Genomic DNA, 15,774 nt, shown 5'->3' with positions numbered 1-15,774 from the left:
AAAGTAACAAAAAGACTTTATTCCGGATTCTTACGATTAACCGGATCAAAATTAGCTTTACTGATTTACAGAGACAGTGGCATCAGAAAAATTGCTCGACTGACTAGAAGCTCCAAAAGAAACAGCTTAAGAGCCCTTGATCTATTCTACAATCGACTAAGCACTCCTGATAAGAAAGCCATCAAAACTATTGAGATGTTGTTTCTTCTGAGTAAGAACGAGGGAAGCTTGCAATTACTGGACCAGGAGTGCCTAACAAAATTTAAGAAAATAGTCGATGAAAAACTAACACAATATTTGTTGAGTGAATTAATCCATTCAAGATGGATTTTGCCCCAACTGAAGGAAGGTTTCATCAAACGATTTTTACTTCTTCGATTGCGGCCATCCTTCTACGAGTGTAGAAGATTGAAAAACCTTAGAGAAAAAAGGATATAAACATAAATCAACCAGAAGGGGGGGCATGCAGAACTTTGTTGGGTACATGTTGAATTTGACTGGGATCACGAACAATTTAACTTTCGACCATCTGGGGGGGGGGCTAAAGAGAGAGGAAAATTAGAGAAATTGAGGTAGTTTCAAGTTAGAGTGGGTGATCGGATCTTAATGAAATTTTATATTTAGAAGGACCTCGTGACTCGGAGCTCTTATTCTATATCCCGACGATATTAAGCCTCTGATTTTCCTTCTAAAGCAATCTTTTGATTTTTAGAATTTTTCTAGAGCTCATACCATATGAGCTTTTGGCTCTTCCGACCTCGTTACAAGTGCCATATGAGCTCTTAGCTCTTGTTCATTATAGAAAGATGGGATAAGAAAAAGCAGAAGTAGGATTAACTGAAGAAATAATTCCAAATCTATCCTCCATAGCAGCTTCAATGTCACGGCTAAATTCAAAGGTTGGCCAATCTTCAGACTATGTTCAGGTAGTCATTTAATAAAGTTTTGCCCAAATTATGCGAAATGTTATATCCAATCTTCACATAAAGACTATAGGCTCTATTTGTTGCTAGTTGTCTGACAGGCATGTATACTCATTGTCTTTTCAATTGTTTCCATAGGCTCAATATATGTTGTCTGTTTCAGTTAATCTGTCATCCCCTTCAGAAAAAAATTGATGGTGTTTCTGACTGGTATTTCTCCCAGGATTTTGCATACAAAACATGAAGACGCAATGTATTGTTTATTTAAGATATGGACTTGCTGTAAATACAAAGATAAATGAACTTTCCTTTTTTTCTTATGCCAACTGGGATTTGGTATAATATTGTGATAAATGAGATTAGGCTCATTTCAAGAAATGGTCTTTCACAAGCCTAAACGGAGTCAAAATTAGAAAACAAAATGAAAAGACAATAAACTGAAAAGAAGGGAAAACAAATTTGGTAACATGAAGAATAAATGTTTTAAGAAAAAAATCATTTAATATTTGGCAAAGAATGCATGAACATTTTCTTGAAAATTTGTTAAAACTGTTATTTGATATGATGGGTAATATATAATTTAAAAGGCTAATTAAAACAGAGATGGAGCAAATGGAGGAAGCTTTAAGCTCCCTGTATTGAAAAAAAAAATCGTGATAGTTTACTTATATTTTTGTCACTTAATAATGTGCAAAATGTGTTTTTTTACTTTGAAGTATGACAACAATGGGGGACAGGATAGGTACAGGCTAAACAACAGTGTGAAGTGGGGGAATTTAAATAGCGAGTGACTTTTAAGGGAAAGGTTTTCCATTTGGTGGCTTTATTTCTGCATTTTTTGAAAAATGGGAACATAATATAATTCTCCTGCCTTTTTATAAGCAGATAGTTCGGGACTTCAACCTCTTCAAAAACTATACACAAGGTTCGTCAGCAGGGGGGTAATTTCTCTGATTTCCTGGGGGAGGCAAAGTTGGAGTCAGTTTTTCCAATTCAAGTGGGAAATGGCAGTAAAAATTAAAAAAAGAACTACCTAAAGGTAATTAATAAAGTTATAGCCCTATACAGGTAAATAAGTACTAGTAAACTGATCTGTTTTTGTTGATGCTTGAATTATGCATGTTTATCTTAGTTTTGATGAGATTTTGGAAGAAATTAAATTTCAGCTGGGAGGGAAAACTAGGGTCTGGGGGGAAGCGGAGGCAAACTGAGGTCTGGGAGAGGCATTCTACTTTATTATTTGCAGATGTTACCAGAAGTTGTAAAGAGGAGGATAAGAGCATTGAAAAATCTTCAGCATGAAGCAATAATAGAACAGGCCAATTTTTTCAATGAAGTTCATGAACTGGAAGTAAAATGCCATCAAAAGAATCTACCTCTCTACGAACGGGTAACTTTATTCTTGGAACCGTTATCTAATTCTTAATTTGACGAATTGATATTTAGCTACTAATGTCAACCCGGTAAACTCACTCATGTAAAATTTGGTTGCAAAACGCTCGATTATTGGGCAGTAGGCTAAACACCTTGCTATTGGAAGAATGTGTCCTAGATCGTATTCTAATAATTGGGACAACTCTATATGACAGATAGAAGGAAGGAGTGCTGTAAGGGGGTCTAGGTGGATATTTTTTGGAGGGACATTATTTAGGATAATCATGCATATGTCTGCTAATATTTTAGATAGCAATGACAACTTGAGACACTATGGCAATGATAGTTATTGAAGCCTCTGTCTGAATTGCCATATTTGTAATTGTTAATGAAGACAGTGGTCCTTAGTATTACCTATTCATAATGTTATTATTATTCGTTTTGTCTTTTTCTAAACAACAGAATTATATTATGTCATTATATTTTGTCATTCTTGTGGTTAACCATAGGTAAATACAAATCTGGCGCTTGGCAATGGTGGGGCTTCCAGGCAATATCAGTTCAGAAAAATTTTCCCAAATTATTTGCAGGTATGATGATGATACCAGCATATTGCCTTTATTTTACCACCGTATCTGCATATTTGCGGGTTGAATATGAATATGGACACATTTGCACAATTCAATGAAAAATGTTAGCTCAACTAATACACTGTTTCTTTTTTTATGTTAGCACATCCTCAAAAGCTCCGCTTTTGTTGTGTTTTAGAAAGAAAACGCCTAACGTCTGATAACATTTATAAGAGGAAATATAATTTCTAACTTTTATCTGAACGAAAAACAAAGAATGCTATAAATATTTTTATATTATTTGATTTATAGTCCAATCAGTATGCCAGAGCAAGAAGATATCGTGCTATGTTGAAATGTAAGACAGTAATCCATGTACTAGTTCAGTTTTGTTTTTGACAGCAAAGGCTTTTATGGCGATTAAAAAAATCTGTTAATCAATGAAAACTATAATACCTGTCTCAAGATTGCTGAACATTCTTCGCTTCTCAGGTATAACTGAGTGTTCATTTCTTTCAATTTTTTAAATGCAGCTTTAATGTTAATTAAAGATTAATTTGTAAAATTTTACAGAGGCAAAAAATCGTTAATGGATTCTACGAACCCTTAGAAGCTGAAATGCAGGAGAAGCTGGACAAAGAAAATGAGAATCTTTCAAAAGAACTGAAAGCCAAAGCTAAAACTGCTGAAAGAGAAAAGAACGAGGAAATATTTCCTGAAGATGTAAAAGGCATTCCAAAGTTTTGGCTCACTGTTTTGAAAAATGTTTACATCTTTAAAAACATTATACAGGTATACTTTTTTGTTGGTATTAATTTTGTTTCTTCTTTTTGTTTGTTTCAATCAGTTTACGTTTTTTTGTCTGATTTTATGAAAATCTATGCATCAATATATTAAATTTTTTATGTATTGCAAGGTCAGAAACAGAAACATGGTCTCCACAATAGCAGAGGAGAATCCAGTTCATTCCTCAAAAATAGTGCTGAAATTCTTGTTGTGGCTGACTAAAAAAAATTTCATATTTCCAACATTGGGAGTTTATTTTTGCACTAACTAAAGCTTTTTGATCATGCGGAATCAGTATTGTTGTGCTTCTTTTTCCTTGTTAAACACCGTTTTGCAATAAACAAGAAACCAAAGGAACCGGTTTTAGCTTAGGTCAGATAAGTAATATAAGTAAGTAAGAAAAATGTGATACTTACCAATACAAGGAACAGTCCTGAGAAGTATTTCAGCTTTCCCAGGACTGTTCCTTGTATTGGTAAGCATCACATTTTTCTGTGTTTGCCGATAGTGTATCAAAAACTTGTTTATTATTGTTGGTTTATTTGAGAATGTATATTTTCTGATGAAGGTTAGGTTATTTCTGATAGATGTTTTCTCGCGAATACTCTCCAGCTCTGAGAATGCATCCATTAGCTTAATTATTACAAATGTGATGAGCTTTGGGTCAAATATGTCTGAGCTTACTCGCACTTCCGTGAAGGAATAAAATTGTTTGGTCTAAAATGTCTATTGTAAATATCTTGGGTGTTCAAGCAAGCTAGTGAACTAATTTAAATAGTCAATTGTACCCAATAAAACCTTTAATTGGTACCGTATTATCCACCAAAAAGAAAGAGACAGTAAATAGTTGGATAACAATGAAATCTTACGGATCTTTGTTCCTCTACCTCATGGTGGTTAAAGATAAATGGCTCTATCCCTAAAACTCGTATTCTTTATGTATTAGATCACCAACTTAGTAAGAGTTCATCAGCAGTAGTATACGCAGTCATAGATTAGAAATGATCGTTTCGTCATCTTGGAAGCTTCTTGAGACAATATATTGTCTCTTCTCTATGTCAACTTTACGCTTTTCTCTATGTCAACTTTGTATTTCTGGTCATTTCATTAATCTTTTCTTTTTTTATGGCACTTGGTATTAACCAAGTGACATAAAGCAATCGCCAATTCTGTCGGTCCCGGTTTAGCTACTTTAGGCACTTCCAGGTAAGCTAGGACGATGAAATTTGGAAGGCGTATCAGGGACGGGACCAGCTTAAATTAGAAATAGTCTTTTTCCCAATTTGACCATCTGGGGGGAGTGGGGGCCGGTTAATTCGGAAAAAATAGAAAAATTGAAGTATTTTTAACTTGCGAACTGTTGATCAGATCTTAATGAAATTTGATGTTTGGAAGGATATCGTGCCTCAGAAATGTTATTTTAAATCCCTACCGGATCTGGTGACATTGGGGGGATATGGGAGGGGGAAACCTAAAATCTTGGAAAACACTTAGAGTGGAGGGATCGGGATGAAACTTGGTGGGAAAAATAAGCACAAGTCCTAGATACATGATTGACATAACTGGAATGAATCCGCTCTCTTTGGGGTGGTTGTGGGGGGGGTCTGGTGATTGGACGTCCACAACTGCAGCACCTTCATCTGGAGTACCTTCATCAACTATATTCTGGTTTTGACTAAAATAATATTGTTTATTTTTTGCCCAATATTAATGGGTCTTGACTGTGTTGTGATAATTATTGTGATCTTATAACCAAATTACCTATAATAGCCATAAAAACTAAAGGTTTTTATTTAGTTTTCTATCATATCCACCATTAACGTTCTGACTGAATCAATTAGGCATTTTTATTTCATGGATAGCAGGAGACAGAAAAGTCTATTTGTCGCACTAATCTTACTACACCCTGTACCGCTTACTGCACCTTTCCATAAATTTGAGCAATGTCAATACATTGCTTTATTTTTCAAATTTTTGTAATACTCAGAGCCCATCTCAAGCAACTTAATGTAGTTCTTAGTACTTCTGGGCTATCTGCCCTTTACACACGGAACTTTCTATTTTTCAAGCAACTTTTTATTCTTAATGCTCGAATTTTCGGTCAAACTTTGAGAGGTCTGCTGGTGCATATCTTACCTTCACAATGTTTTCCTGGATCTGGTGCCGGAATATGTCAATCAAGACTAAGCTTTTTGTACAAGTGACTAGTCTTAAGTTGCTAAATAACACTGTTGTTAAAAGTGGATAATGAGGCTCTGATTGTGCTTGTCAAAGAATTGTGAAATTTGTGATTTTGAAAGAAATTAAATAAAAAAAAACAAGTTTTTTTAACTGAAAGTAAGGAGCGACATTAAAACTTAAAACGAACAGAAATTACTTCGTATATGAAAGAGGCTGCTTCCTCATCAGCGCCCCGCTCTTTACGCTAAAGTTTGACTCTGTCTCTCAATTCTTCTTTTTAAAACAGTAAAAAACTTTAGCGTAAAGAGCGGGGCGCTAATGAGGAAGCAGCCTCTTTCATATACGAAGTAATTTCTGTTCGTTTTAAGTTTTAATGTCGCTCCTTACTTTCAGTTAAAAAAACTTGTTTTTTTTTATTTAATTTCTGAACGTTTTTGAATCAATGCATGTTTTGATTTTGCCTCTCCGCAGAGGAATAATCAAAACAAAATTTGCATTTTTTTTTTTTTTTTTGGCTCAATGGCTTTCTCATAATTTTGATCGAATGATTTTGAGAAAAAAAAGAGCAGGGGACGAAGCCTAGTTGCCCCCCGATTTTTTGGTTAATTAAAAAGGCAACTAGAACTTTTAATTTTTTTACGAATCTTTTTATTGGTAAAAGATTTACGTAACTTATAAATTAGCTTACGTAAAGAACTTTTGTATTCTCATGTTTTTATTACATATATGAGGGGATTCGCCCCATCGTCAGTACCTCGCTCTTTACACTAAAGCTTAAATTTTATCCCAATTCATTAAGAATGACCCCCTGAATCACAAAAGCCGTAGAATAAGTAGTTGAAATTACTGAAAATACTTTAGCGTAAAGAGCGAGGTATTAGAAGGAGGTGAGCCCCTCATATGGGTAATAATTTCTGTTTGTTTTAAGTTTTATTGCTGTTCCTTACTTCCAGCTGAAAAAGCTTTTTCACTTTTATTTTTTAATTGTTTTTTTTTAAATAATGCTAGTAAATCCTGCTCTCCCTTCATGGAAATGTTCTTCTCCCATTACAAATTCTCGAAGGAAAGTTCCCCCAGCATATCCCCCTCTTCTCAACCCCTCCCCAAAACCAAAAAAATCCTCCTGAAAACGCCTGTATACTTCCCAATAACCATTACTATATGTAAGCACAGGTCAAAGTTTGTAACTTGTTGCCCCTCCCACGGGGACTGTGGGGGAGTAAGTCGTCCCCAAAGACATAGTTATAAGGTTTTTCGACTACGTTGAATAAAATGGCTATCTCAGAATTTTGATCCGTAGACTTTGGGAAAATAATTAGCGTGGGAGGGGGCCTAGGTGCCCTCCAATTTTTTTGGTCACTTAAAAAGGGCACTAGAACTTTTCATTTTCGTTAGAATAAGCCCTCTTGCAACATTCTAGGACAACTGGGTCGATACGATCACCCCTGGGGAAAAAAAACAAAAAAAAAAAAACAAAAAAACAAATAAACACGCATCCGTGATCTGCCTTCTGGCAAAAAATGCAAAATTCCACATTTTTGTAGATAGGAGCTCGAAACTTCTACAGTAGGGTTCTCTGATACGCTGAATCTGATGGTGTGATTTTCGTTAAGATTCTATGACTTTTAGGGGGCGTTTCCCCCTATTTTCTAAAATAACGCAAATTTTCTCAGGCTCGTAACTTTTGATGGGTAAGACTAAACTTGATGAAACTTATATATTTAAAATTAGCATTAAAATGCGATTCTTTTGATGTAGCTATTGGTATCAAAATTCCATTTTTTAGAGTTTTGGTTACTATTGAGCCGGGTCGCTCCTTACTACAGTTCGTTACCACGAACTGTTTGAAAATCAAATGTTCAAGCTTTTTTCTTGTGAAAAATGAAAAAGAACAAATGGACATCGAAAATGCACTTTGTCAGGTATTCTAGTCTTTCATTACTTCTTCATATTTTGTTAGTTTTTCCCTGATTTTTCGTACCGCTTAATCGTGATGCTCATATCATGGTCCAGTCACTCTGTTTATTCGTCGTCGAGAAACTTCTTGAAAAAAGTGAAATATTTCCTTCTGTATATCTTCTTTCGAATGTCTGGTGTCTAGGCGCGGCTGTCAAATTGAGAAGAAATTAATTATGGAGAAGAAGCTAATTATCGTGACTGTTTTGTTTGTTAATTGAGCTGTATTCAAGATGAATATCTTTTCTTTTGTCCTCTCTTAATAGATATAATTGGAAATTAACAGAAAATTAATAGATAAATAAGAAAATGGTTTCTTAAATTAACAGATAATTGAAAATTATTTATTGGCAACACACTTACAGCATATATAGCTTCAGACCAAACTTGAGCCAATAATTTTACGTCTGGTTGCCAGGAACTTGTTGAGATAAAAGGGGGTACTAATTACCAGGTCGCCATGCAATTTTCCTCCTTTTGACCTATACCTAATCTAATGGAAGGGATGTGTATTATACCAATTTCCTGTCAAGTGTGGGGTAAGAATTTGCCAACCTTAAGATTACAGGTATAAAAAAGGTAAAGGTGCTTAGTAAAAATTTGTGTAAGAAAACATGAAGTCCAGAAATTCTTTTAACAGAAAAAATTGGCATTATTTCATCAAAGAGGGGGGAAAAGCTTGAAATATTTTCATTATCGTTGAATTTACCTCAACTGTGGATTGGCTTTATTGGGAAATATTGGGTATTATCGATTATGTCTAGTATTTTACGTTTAATAAGGAAACATTTAACAATGTTTCTTTCCTTTTTTTCCACCTATTGTACAACTATCTGGCAATAAATTGGGCTCATCTTCGTATGAGTAAGTTTTATACTAAGAGAAGAGTATCTTATAAGCTTTTCTCTTTTTATGGCACTTGGTATTAACCAAGTGACATATAGTAATCGCAAATTCTGTCGGTCTGTCAGTTGGTCCCGGTTTTGCTACTTTAGGCACTTCCAGGTAAGCTAGGACGATGAAATTTGGCAAGCGTATCAGGGACCGGACCAGATTAAATTAGAAATAGTCGTTTCCCCGATTTGACCATCTGGGAGGGGAGTGGGGGTCCGGTTAATTCGGAAAAAATAGAAAAAATGAAGTATTTTTAACTTATGAGCGGGTGATGGGATCTTAATGAAATTTGATGTTTGGAATGATATTGTGTCTCACAGCTCTTATTTGAAATCCCGACCGGATCTGATGGCCTTTGGGGGAGTTGGAGGGGGGAAACCTAAAATCTTGGAAAACACTTAGAGTGGAGGGACCGGGATGAAACTTTATGGGAAAAATAAGCACAAGTCCCAGATACATGATTGACGTAATTGGAACCGATCCTTTTTCTTTGGAATAGTTGGGGGGGGGAGTAATTCTGAAAAATTAGAAAAGAATTTGTTTTTGTCTTTTTTGTCTTATTTCAAATCCCGACCAGATCTTTTACATTGGGGGGAGCTGGAGGGGGAAATCTTGGAAAAACACTTGGAGTAGAGGAATTGGGATGAAGCTTGGTGGATAGAATAAACAAATGTCCTTGATACGTGATTGACAGAATAGTACTGGATTCGCTCTCTGGGGATTTGGGGAGAGGGGTTCAGTGATTTGGCGAGTTTGGTGCTTCTGGACATGATAGGACGATGAAAATTGGAAGACTTGTCAGGGAGCTGCACAAATTTGACTTGATAAAGTCTTTTTCTCGGATTCGACCATCTGGGGGGCTAAAGGGAGAGGACAAATTAGTAAAAATCAGGTATTTATAACTTACGAGTGGGTGATCGGATCTTAATGAATTTTGATATTTAGAAGGACATCGTGACTCAGAGCTCTTATTTTAAATCTTTACCGGCATTCAGCCTCTTATTTTCCTTTTTAAATCAACCTATTGGTTCATAGAATTTTGTTAGAGCTCATACCATATGATCTCTTTGCTCTTAGCTCTTCTCGCCTCGTCACAAGTGCCATATGAGCCAATGTAAATTTAATTCAAGATCTGAAGTAGGTCTGGGCTGGGTAATAAATAAATTTTATTTAAAAAATAATAAATTAATAAATAAATAAAATTAAATAAATACATTTTTTATTTAATTTAAAGCATTTAGTAGGAACCTAATTGGCACTTTTAATTAATGGAAAAAGAGACATATATCATGTTATGATGTCATTCTAGAGAAAAATCATACGAAACTCTCTCCTTTTTGTTGTGATAATTTTATTATTATTTTTTTATTAGTGGTTAGTCGAAAGGTTGACATCATAGTCGCTTTATCCACATAAAATGTAATTTTATGAAAAAAATTAGTTTTATTAAAGAAAATTTGATATTATAATAATTAATAAATAAATAAATTTAAGTAAATAAATTTTTTATTTAATTTAAAGCATTATGTTTAAGAACCTAATTGGCACTTTTAGTTAATGGAAAAAGAGACTTATATTATGTTATGGTGTCATTCTAGAGAAAAATAATACGAAACTTTCCTTTTTGTTGTGATAATTTTTTTTATATTAGTGGTTAGGGGACAGCTTGACATCATAGTCGCTTTATCCACATAAAATGAAATTTTATGAAAAAAAAATAAATATTAGTTTTATTAAAGGAAATTCGATATCCTGGTTACAGATAGGTTTTCTTTTCAGAAAATTGATTTGGTGGGAATGGATTGATCAGATACAACGCTATAGCGTTGCCTATAGTAAAGGCCGTACGGCTCCAATGTTTTATTTTTTATTTATTTAGTTTCCCACTTTATATGCAAGGGATGTTTAAAATTCGTAGGGTGCTCATTCGATTGGAAATTGGAAGTTCTAATGCCTTTTTTAAGAGTCAAAAGTGAGTGGAAAGCAACTAGCCCCCCTCCTCTCCGCAAGTTTTTTTTTCTCAAAAAGTATCTTATAATAAACATTCATCGTCATTTGTTAAAAATAGTTCAAAGATCACATAACAAAGACTTCAGTGTCGACACAACCCTCCAGGGCCCAGGGGTAGGTGTTGTAAGTTATTGTCTAGGGGCATACAAGGTTCATATGGAAGGGGTCCTCGTATAAATTTCACAGAGGCCTCACTTGATTGGAAATTTAAAGTTTAGTTTACTTTTTAAGAGTCAAAAGAGATTAGAGAGCAACTTGCACCCCCCCCCCTCTAATGCTTTCTCCACCAAACCCACTCAATATAAATTTTAAGATAGTCATTTTGTTAAAAATACTTCAAACATTAGATATAAAAAATACAGGGTCAACACAAACTTTCAGAGCTCGGGGGCCAGTGTTTTTAAGTTATTTCCTGGGGGAATATAAGGTTTTATGTAATTGTTGGCCGCATAAACGTCAGAGGTGCCCATTTAATTGAAAACAATGCATTTGATCAAAATTTTGAGAGTTTGTTTGAAATAGCCTAACGATCACATAACAAAAATTTCAGGGTCAACATAACCCCCCAGAGCTCGGGGGAAGGGTTGTAACGTATGTCCTGGGGTGTTTAAACTTTTATGGAAGAAGTGGTTGTATAGACCTCGGAGGGGACTCAAATGATTAAAAATTGAAAATTATAATTCTTTTTAAGAGTCATAAGTGATCCGATGGCAAGTAGCCCCCCCCCCCGCCCTACATTCTTTTCCCCAAATGCTTTCAATTGAATTTTTGATCTAGCTATTTTTTTCGATATAGACCAAAGATCATGCAACAATTTCCAGGGATAATAGCCCCCAGAACCTCAAAGGAGTTGTTTGGAATTTATAGAGCCTTTTTTTAGAGTCAAGAGGGATAAGGGGCGGTCGTAAACGAATATGATCAAAAGTTTGATGTATCCATTTAGTTGGGAATAGTCCAACGATCAGAAAATAAAGATATTGTGGTCGAAATCCCCCCCTCTGAAACTCAGGGGAAGGGTTGCAACTTATGCCCCGGGGTTGTATAAGGTTTTCAAGAAAGAGCCGATCGTATGAACTTCGAAGTGGGGTCAAATGATTAGAAATTGAAAGTTGTACTTCCCTTTCTAAGAGTCAAATGTGAATCGATGGCAAATAGCCTAACCCACTAACCCTAAGGCAATAAGGCTCATATAATTTTTTCCAGGGACTGTTCATTTGGAAGGAATGGCCGTATAAACTTTAGAGGGGGCTCATTCGATCGGATACCGGAAATTTTAATGCCCTATTTAGAAGTTAAAAGGAATCTGAGAGCAAGTATTCTTCCAGTCTTCCCCCAAATGTATTTGAAGAAAATTATAAAAATAGTTCAAATATCCGTTAACAAAAACTGCAGGTTCGACACAAACCCCGAGGGCCCAGGGGCAGGTGTTGCAAGTTATACCCAGGGGACATACATGGTTCTTATGGAAGGGCTTCAGAGGGGTTCATTTGTTGGGAAATTAAAAATTCTAGTTACATTTTTAAGAGTCACAAGAGATCAAAGGTCAACTACTCCTCCTCACGCCCTTTTTCCCTAATCTCATTTGATTGAAAATTGAGATAGCCATCTTATTGAAAATAGTTTAATCATCAGATAACGAAAATTCTGGGGTCGTCACAATCCCCAGAGCCGATTGGCAAGTGTTTTAAACTAAAAATTTTTTTTTTCATGCATCATTTTTTTCTTAAATACATTGAATGTATTTCGGATAGGCATTTTCACTGAAATATTCCACAACAAAAACTTGTCGTTAGAAACTAAGATCGATATATCTCCCTTTGGAGAATATCGATTTCAATCGGAAAAAATAAGGGTTATAACTTTTGTCCCGGTGAATATCAAGATTTTACGAAATAGATGTTAGTATAAACTTTGGAGGGGGCTCATTCGATTGTGAATCGAAATTTTTAGTGATGTTTTTAAGTTAAAAGGAGGGTAACTAGACCCCCTACCCTCACAAGGTCCTTTTTTCCAAATGTTCTGATCAAAATTTTGAAATGGACATTTTGTTCAAAACGGTTTAAAGATAAAACAACAAAACTCTGGTGTTGACAGAGCCCCTCAGACCCAGGGGGCAAGTGTTGTAAGTTATGCAGCGGGGGCGTATTAGGTTTTTATGTAAGTAGTGGCCGTATTAACTTTGGAGGTGGCTCACTGATTAGTAATTGAAAGTTCTAGTTGCTGTTTTAGGAGTCAAAAGTGGTCGAAGGGAATCTAACCAACCAACCCCCCCCCCCCCCCCTCACACAACCTCTTTTTTCTAGACGTATGTAATCTAAATTTCAAGATAGCTTTTTTGTTTGGAGTAGTTCAATGATTTAATAAAAAAATAATCAGGGTTAACATAAAACCCCCTTCCAGAGCCGGAAGGAAGGGTTGTAACTTATGGTATATAAGGATATAATGGTATATATGGTAAGGATATATGGTATATAAGGAAGGGTATATAAGGTTTTATGGAGAAGGTAAACTTCCGTGAGGACTCAAATGAATAGCAATCAAAAGTACTAGTTCACTTTTTGAGTTTCAAAAGTAATCTGATTGTAACTAGCACCCCCTCCCCCGCACCTATTGTCTTTTCTCCAAATGCGTCTGATTGGAATTCTTTTTTCTTTTTTTTTTTTGTCGAAAAAAGACCAAAGTTCATGTAACAAAAACTCAGAGGTTTACATAACCAGCCAAAACCCGGGGGCAAGTGTTACAGATTATGCCCCGAGGCATATTAGGTTTTTTTGGGGGATGGAATTGTTGGATAAGCTTCGTCGGGGACTCGTTCTATTGGAAATTTAAAGTTCTTGTTTCCTTTTTGAGAATCAAAAATGACTGGAGGGAAACTTCCGCCCTTTTACTCAAAATCCATCATAGTGAATTTTTAAATAATTGTTTTGTTAAAATACATCAGGTAACAAAACTACAGGGTCAACACAACCCCATAGAGACTAGGGGATTTGTTGTATCCTGGTTGCATGTAAGGTTCTTATGTGAGGGATTGATGTGTGATTAAATAAGTCTAACACCCGCTCCAATATTTATAAGCTCCATCCTATTCCAAAGCCTCACGGAAAAGACGCCTTACCTTCTCTATATGGCCCGACTTCCCTCCCCTCCAAAAAAAGAGAAAAGAAGCAAGCTTGATATTCAAAATATCACGGGAGCTGATCCCTGGCCCTCTCAAGGTCGGACCCCAACCCCCCTCCTCTCTACCCAGAAAAACTTTTGATCAGACAAAATAGAAACCTATAATAAACTAGAAATCTTAAAAAGAATAAAGTTAAATTGAATATGCAAATCTAGCCTAGAACAAACAAAGATCACTACAAATAAGAGTTACGATTTTGCCTCCTTCTCTTACTTTAGAAATGTAAAGCCGTACTGAAAACAAATTATATTACAAATATTTTCTTTTGTACTTATTACAACATTGAAATTCAATATATAGAATATATATAAAATATACTATATAAAACACATATTGAATATAGAAATCAATATATATCAAATATTCGGCTTGATTTTATTATTTCTTGCTGAGACTGTTCAAGACTAATATAGCTTCACTAGAAACATGAGTTTGCTTCTGCCTCCTTCCTTAACTATAAAAGTCTAAAGCCTACTGCGTCTTTTGGTGCTTTAATGACAACGAATTATTCTTGAAATGCTTTCTTTTTCAGTTATTACAGCATTGAAAATGAAATAAAATCTTGAACTGGTGATCTTTCAACAATAAATATCATTATATCAAACATTCAGTTTGATTTTGTTTGTACTTTCCAATACTATTTGAGACACATTAAAAGCACCAGTAAATCGCCAATGACGAAGTAGGTTTAAGACTTTTACAGTCAGAGAATGAGGCAAAACCGTTGTTTGTAGTGGTTTTTGTTCGTTTCAAGTTTGATTTGCGTATACAATTTAAGTTTCACTGGTTTTGAGATTTATTTGTATCAGTACCTATTGTATGATTGTTTAATTAATTTTTGTTCGTTTTGGGTTTCATTTTCTATAGCAATAGCAAGCTTAAAATGAATTTTTGTTCGGTTTTAGCTTGATTTGCATATTCAATTTATATATTTCTCTTTTTAAGAATAATTTATTCATTTATATTAGTAGTCTTTTGGGAAAAAAATGGAAAAAAAGAAACAGAATTCCGTTTTCTTCCCTATTTCTGTTCTGTATTTTAATTGCCGTTTTTACTATTTCTGTTATAGCCAACAACGGAAGCGGTAACGACCCTCTAATTAATACCTGTTGTATGTTTTTTGCTATGATTGTTTATTTAATTTCTGTTCGTTTCAGGTTTCATCTATTCTTTAATAGTAATATCTGGTCATTTTGAGTTTGAGTTATTGTAGGTGTCTTTTTCTTCTGATCCAAAGTTTAATATAGCCTTTACTTTTCTTTTAAAAAACTTGTTTTTTGGAATTTTTTTAACTTATTGGAAAAGAAGTACAAAATTATCAAGGAGTCACGGAAGAAGAAATTTCATTTTTGTACCCAAGCCATAAAGTAGGTAAATTTATGATATTCGTAGAGAATTGGGTAGGATGTAGCTTTCGTAGAGTCGAGACTTTACCTGATCCCTATGTTCTGGAGGTAACCCCCTTTTTTTATGGCATTTAGTATTCACTAAGTGACATTTAGCGATCGCAAATTCTGTCGGTCGGTCTGCCTGTCTGTCGGTCCCGGTTTTGCTAGTTTAGGCACTTTCATAAACTGTAGGACGATGAAATTTGGCATGTGTATCAGGGAACAGACCAGGTTAAATAAGAAATGATCGTTTCCCCGATTAAACCATGTGGGGGGGGACGGTTAATTGGGAAAAATTAGGAAAAATAAGACGTTTTTACCTTGCGAACGGGTGATCGGATCTTAATGAAATTTTATAATTAAAAGGATATGATGTCTCAGAACTCTTATTTTAAATTCTGAGCGGATCCAGTGACACTGAGGAGAGTTGGAGGGGGAAACGTAAAATCTTGAAAAACGCATAGGTGGAGAGATCGGGATGAAACTTGGTGGGAAAAATAAGTACAAGTCTAGAA

The 15,774-nt window shown here is 35.0% G+C and overlaps 2 protein-coding genes across 4 annotated transcripts in view; one reads left to right on the top strand and one right to left on the bottom strand.

Moving 5' to 3' along the window:
• The window catches only part of LOC136026170 (RING-type E3 ubiquitin-protein ligase PPIL2-like), a 193,602-nt gene that overhangs the window by 133,587 nt on the left and 44,241 nt on the right, over positions 1–15,774 (bottom strand). The gene's annotated exons all lie outside the window — the stretch shown is intronic.
• Positions 538–15,774, top strand: part of LOC136025610 (nucleosome assembly protein 1-like 1-B) — a 40,462-nt gene continuing 25,225 nt past the window's right edge. The window contains exons 1-3 of the mRNA XM_065701604.1: positions 538–926; positions 2,170–2,313; positions 3,440–3,658. Of these exons, the coding sequence (XP_065557676.1) occupies positions 879–926; positions 2,170–2,313; positions 3,440–3,658 (411 nt within the window). The 5' untranslated portion in view covers positions 538–878. The remainder of the gene's footprint in view (positions 927–2,169; positions 2,314–3,439; positions 3,659–15,774) is intronic.

This window comes from Artemia franciscana, chromosome 4 (genome assembly GCF_032884065.1).
Source record: "Artemia franciscana chromosome 4, ASM3288406v1, whole genome shotgun sequence".
NCBI lineage: Eukaryota > Metazoa > Arthropoda > Branchiopoda > Anostraca > Artemiidae > Artemia > Artemia franciscana.
The sequence above is the reverse complement of the archived record's forward strand: the minus strand, read 5'-3'. Positions and strand labels throughout refer to the sequence as shown.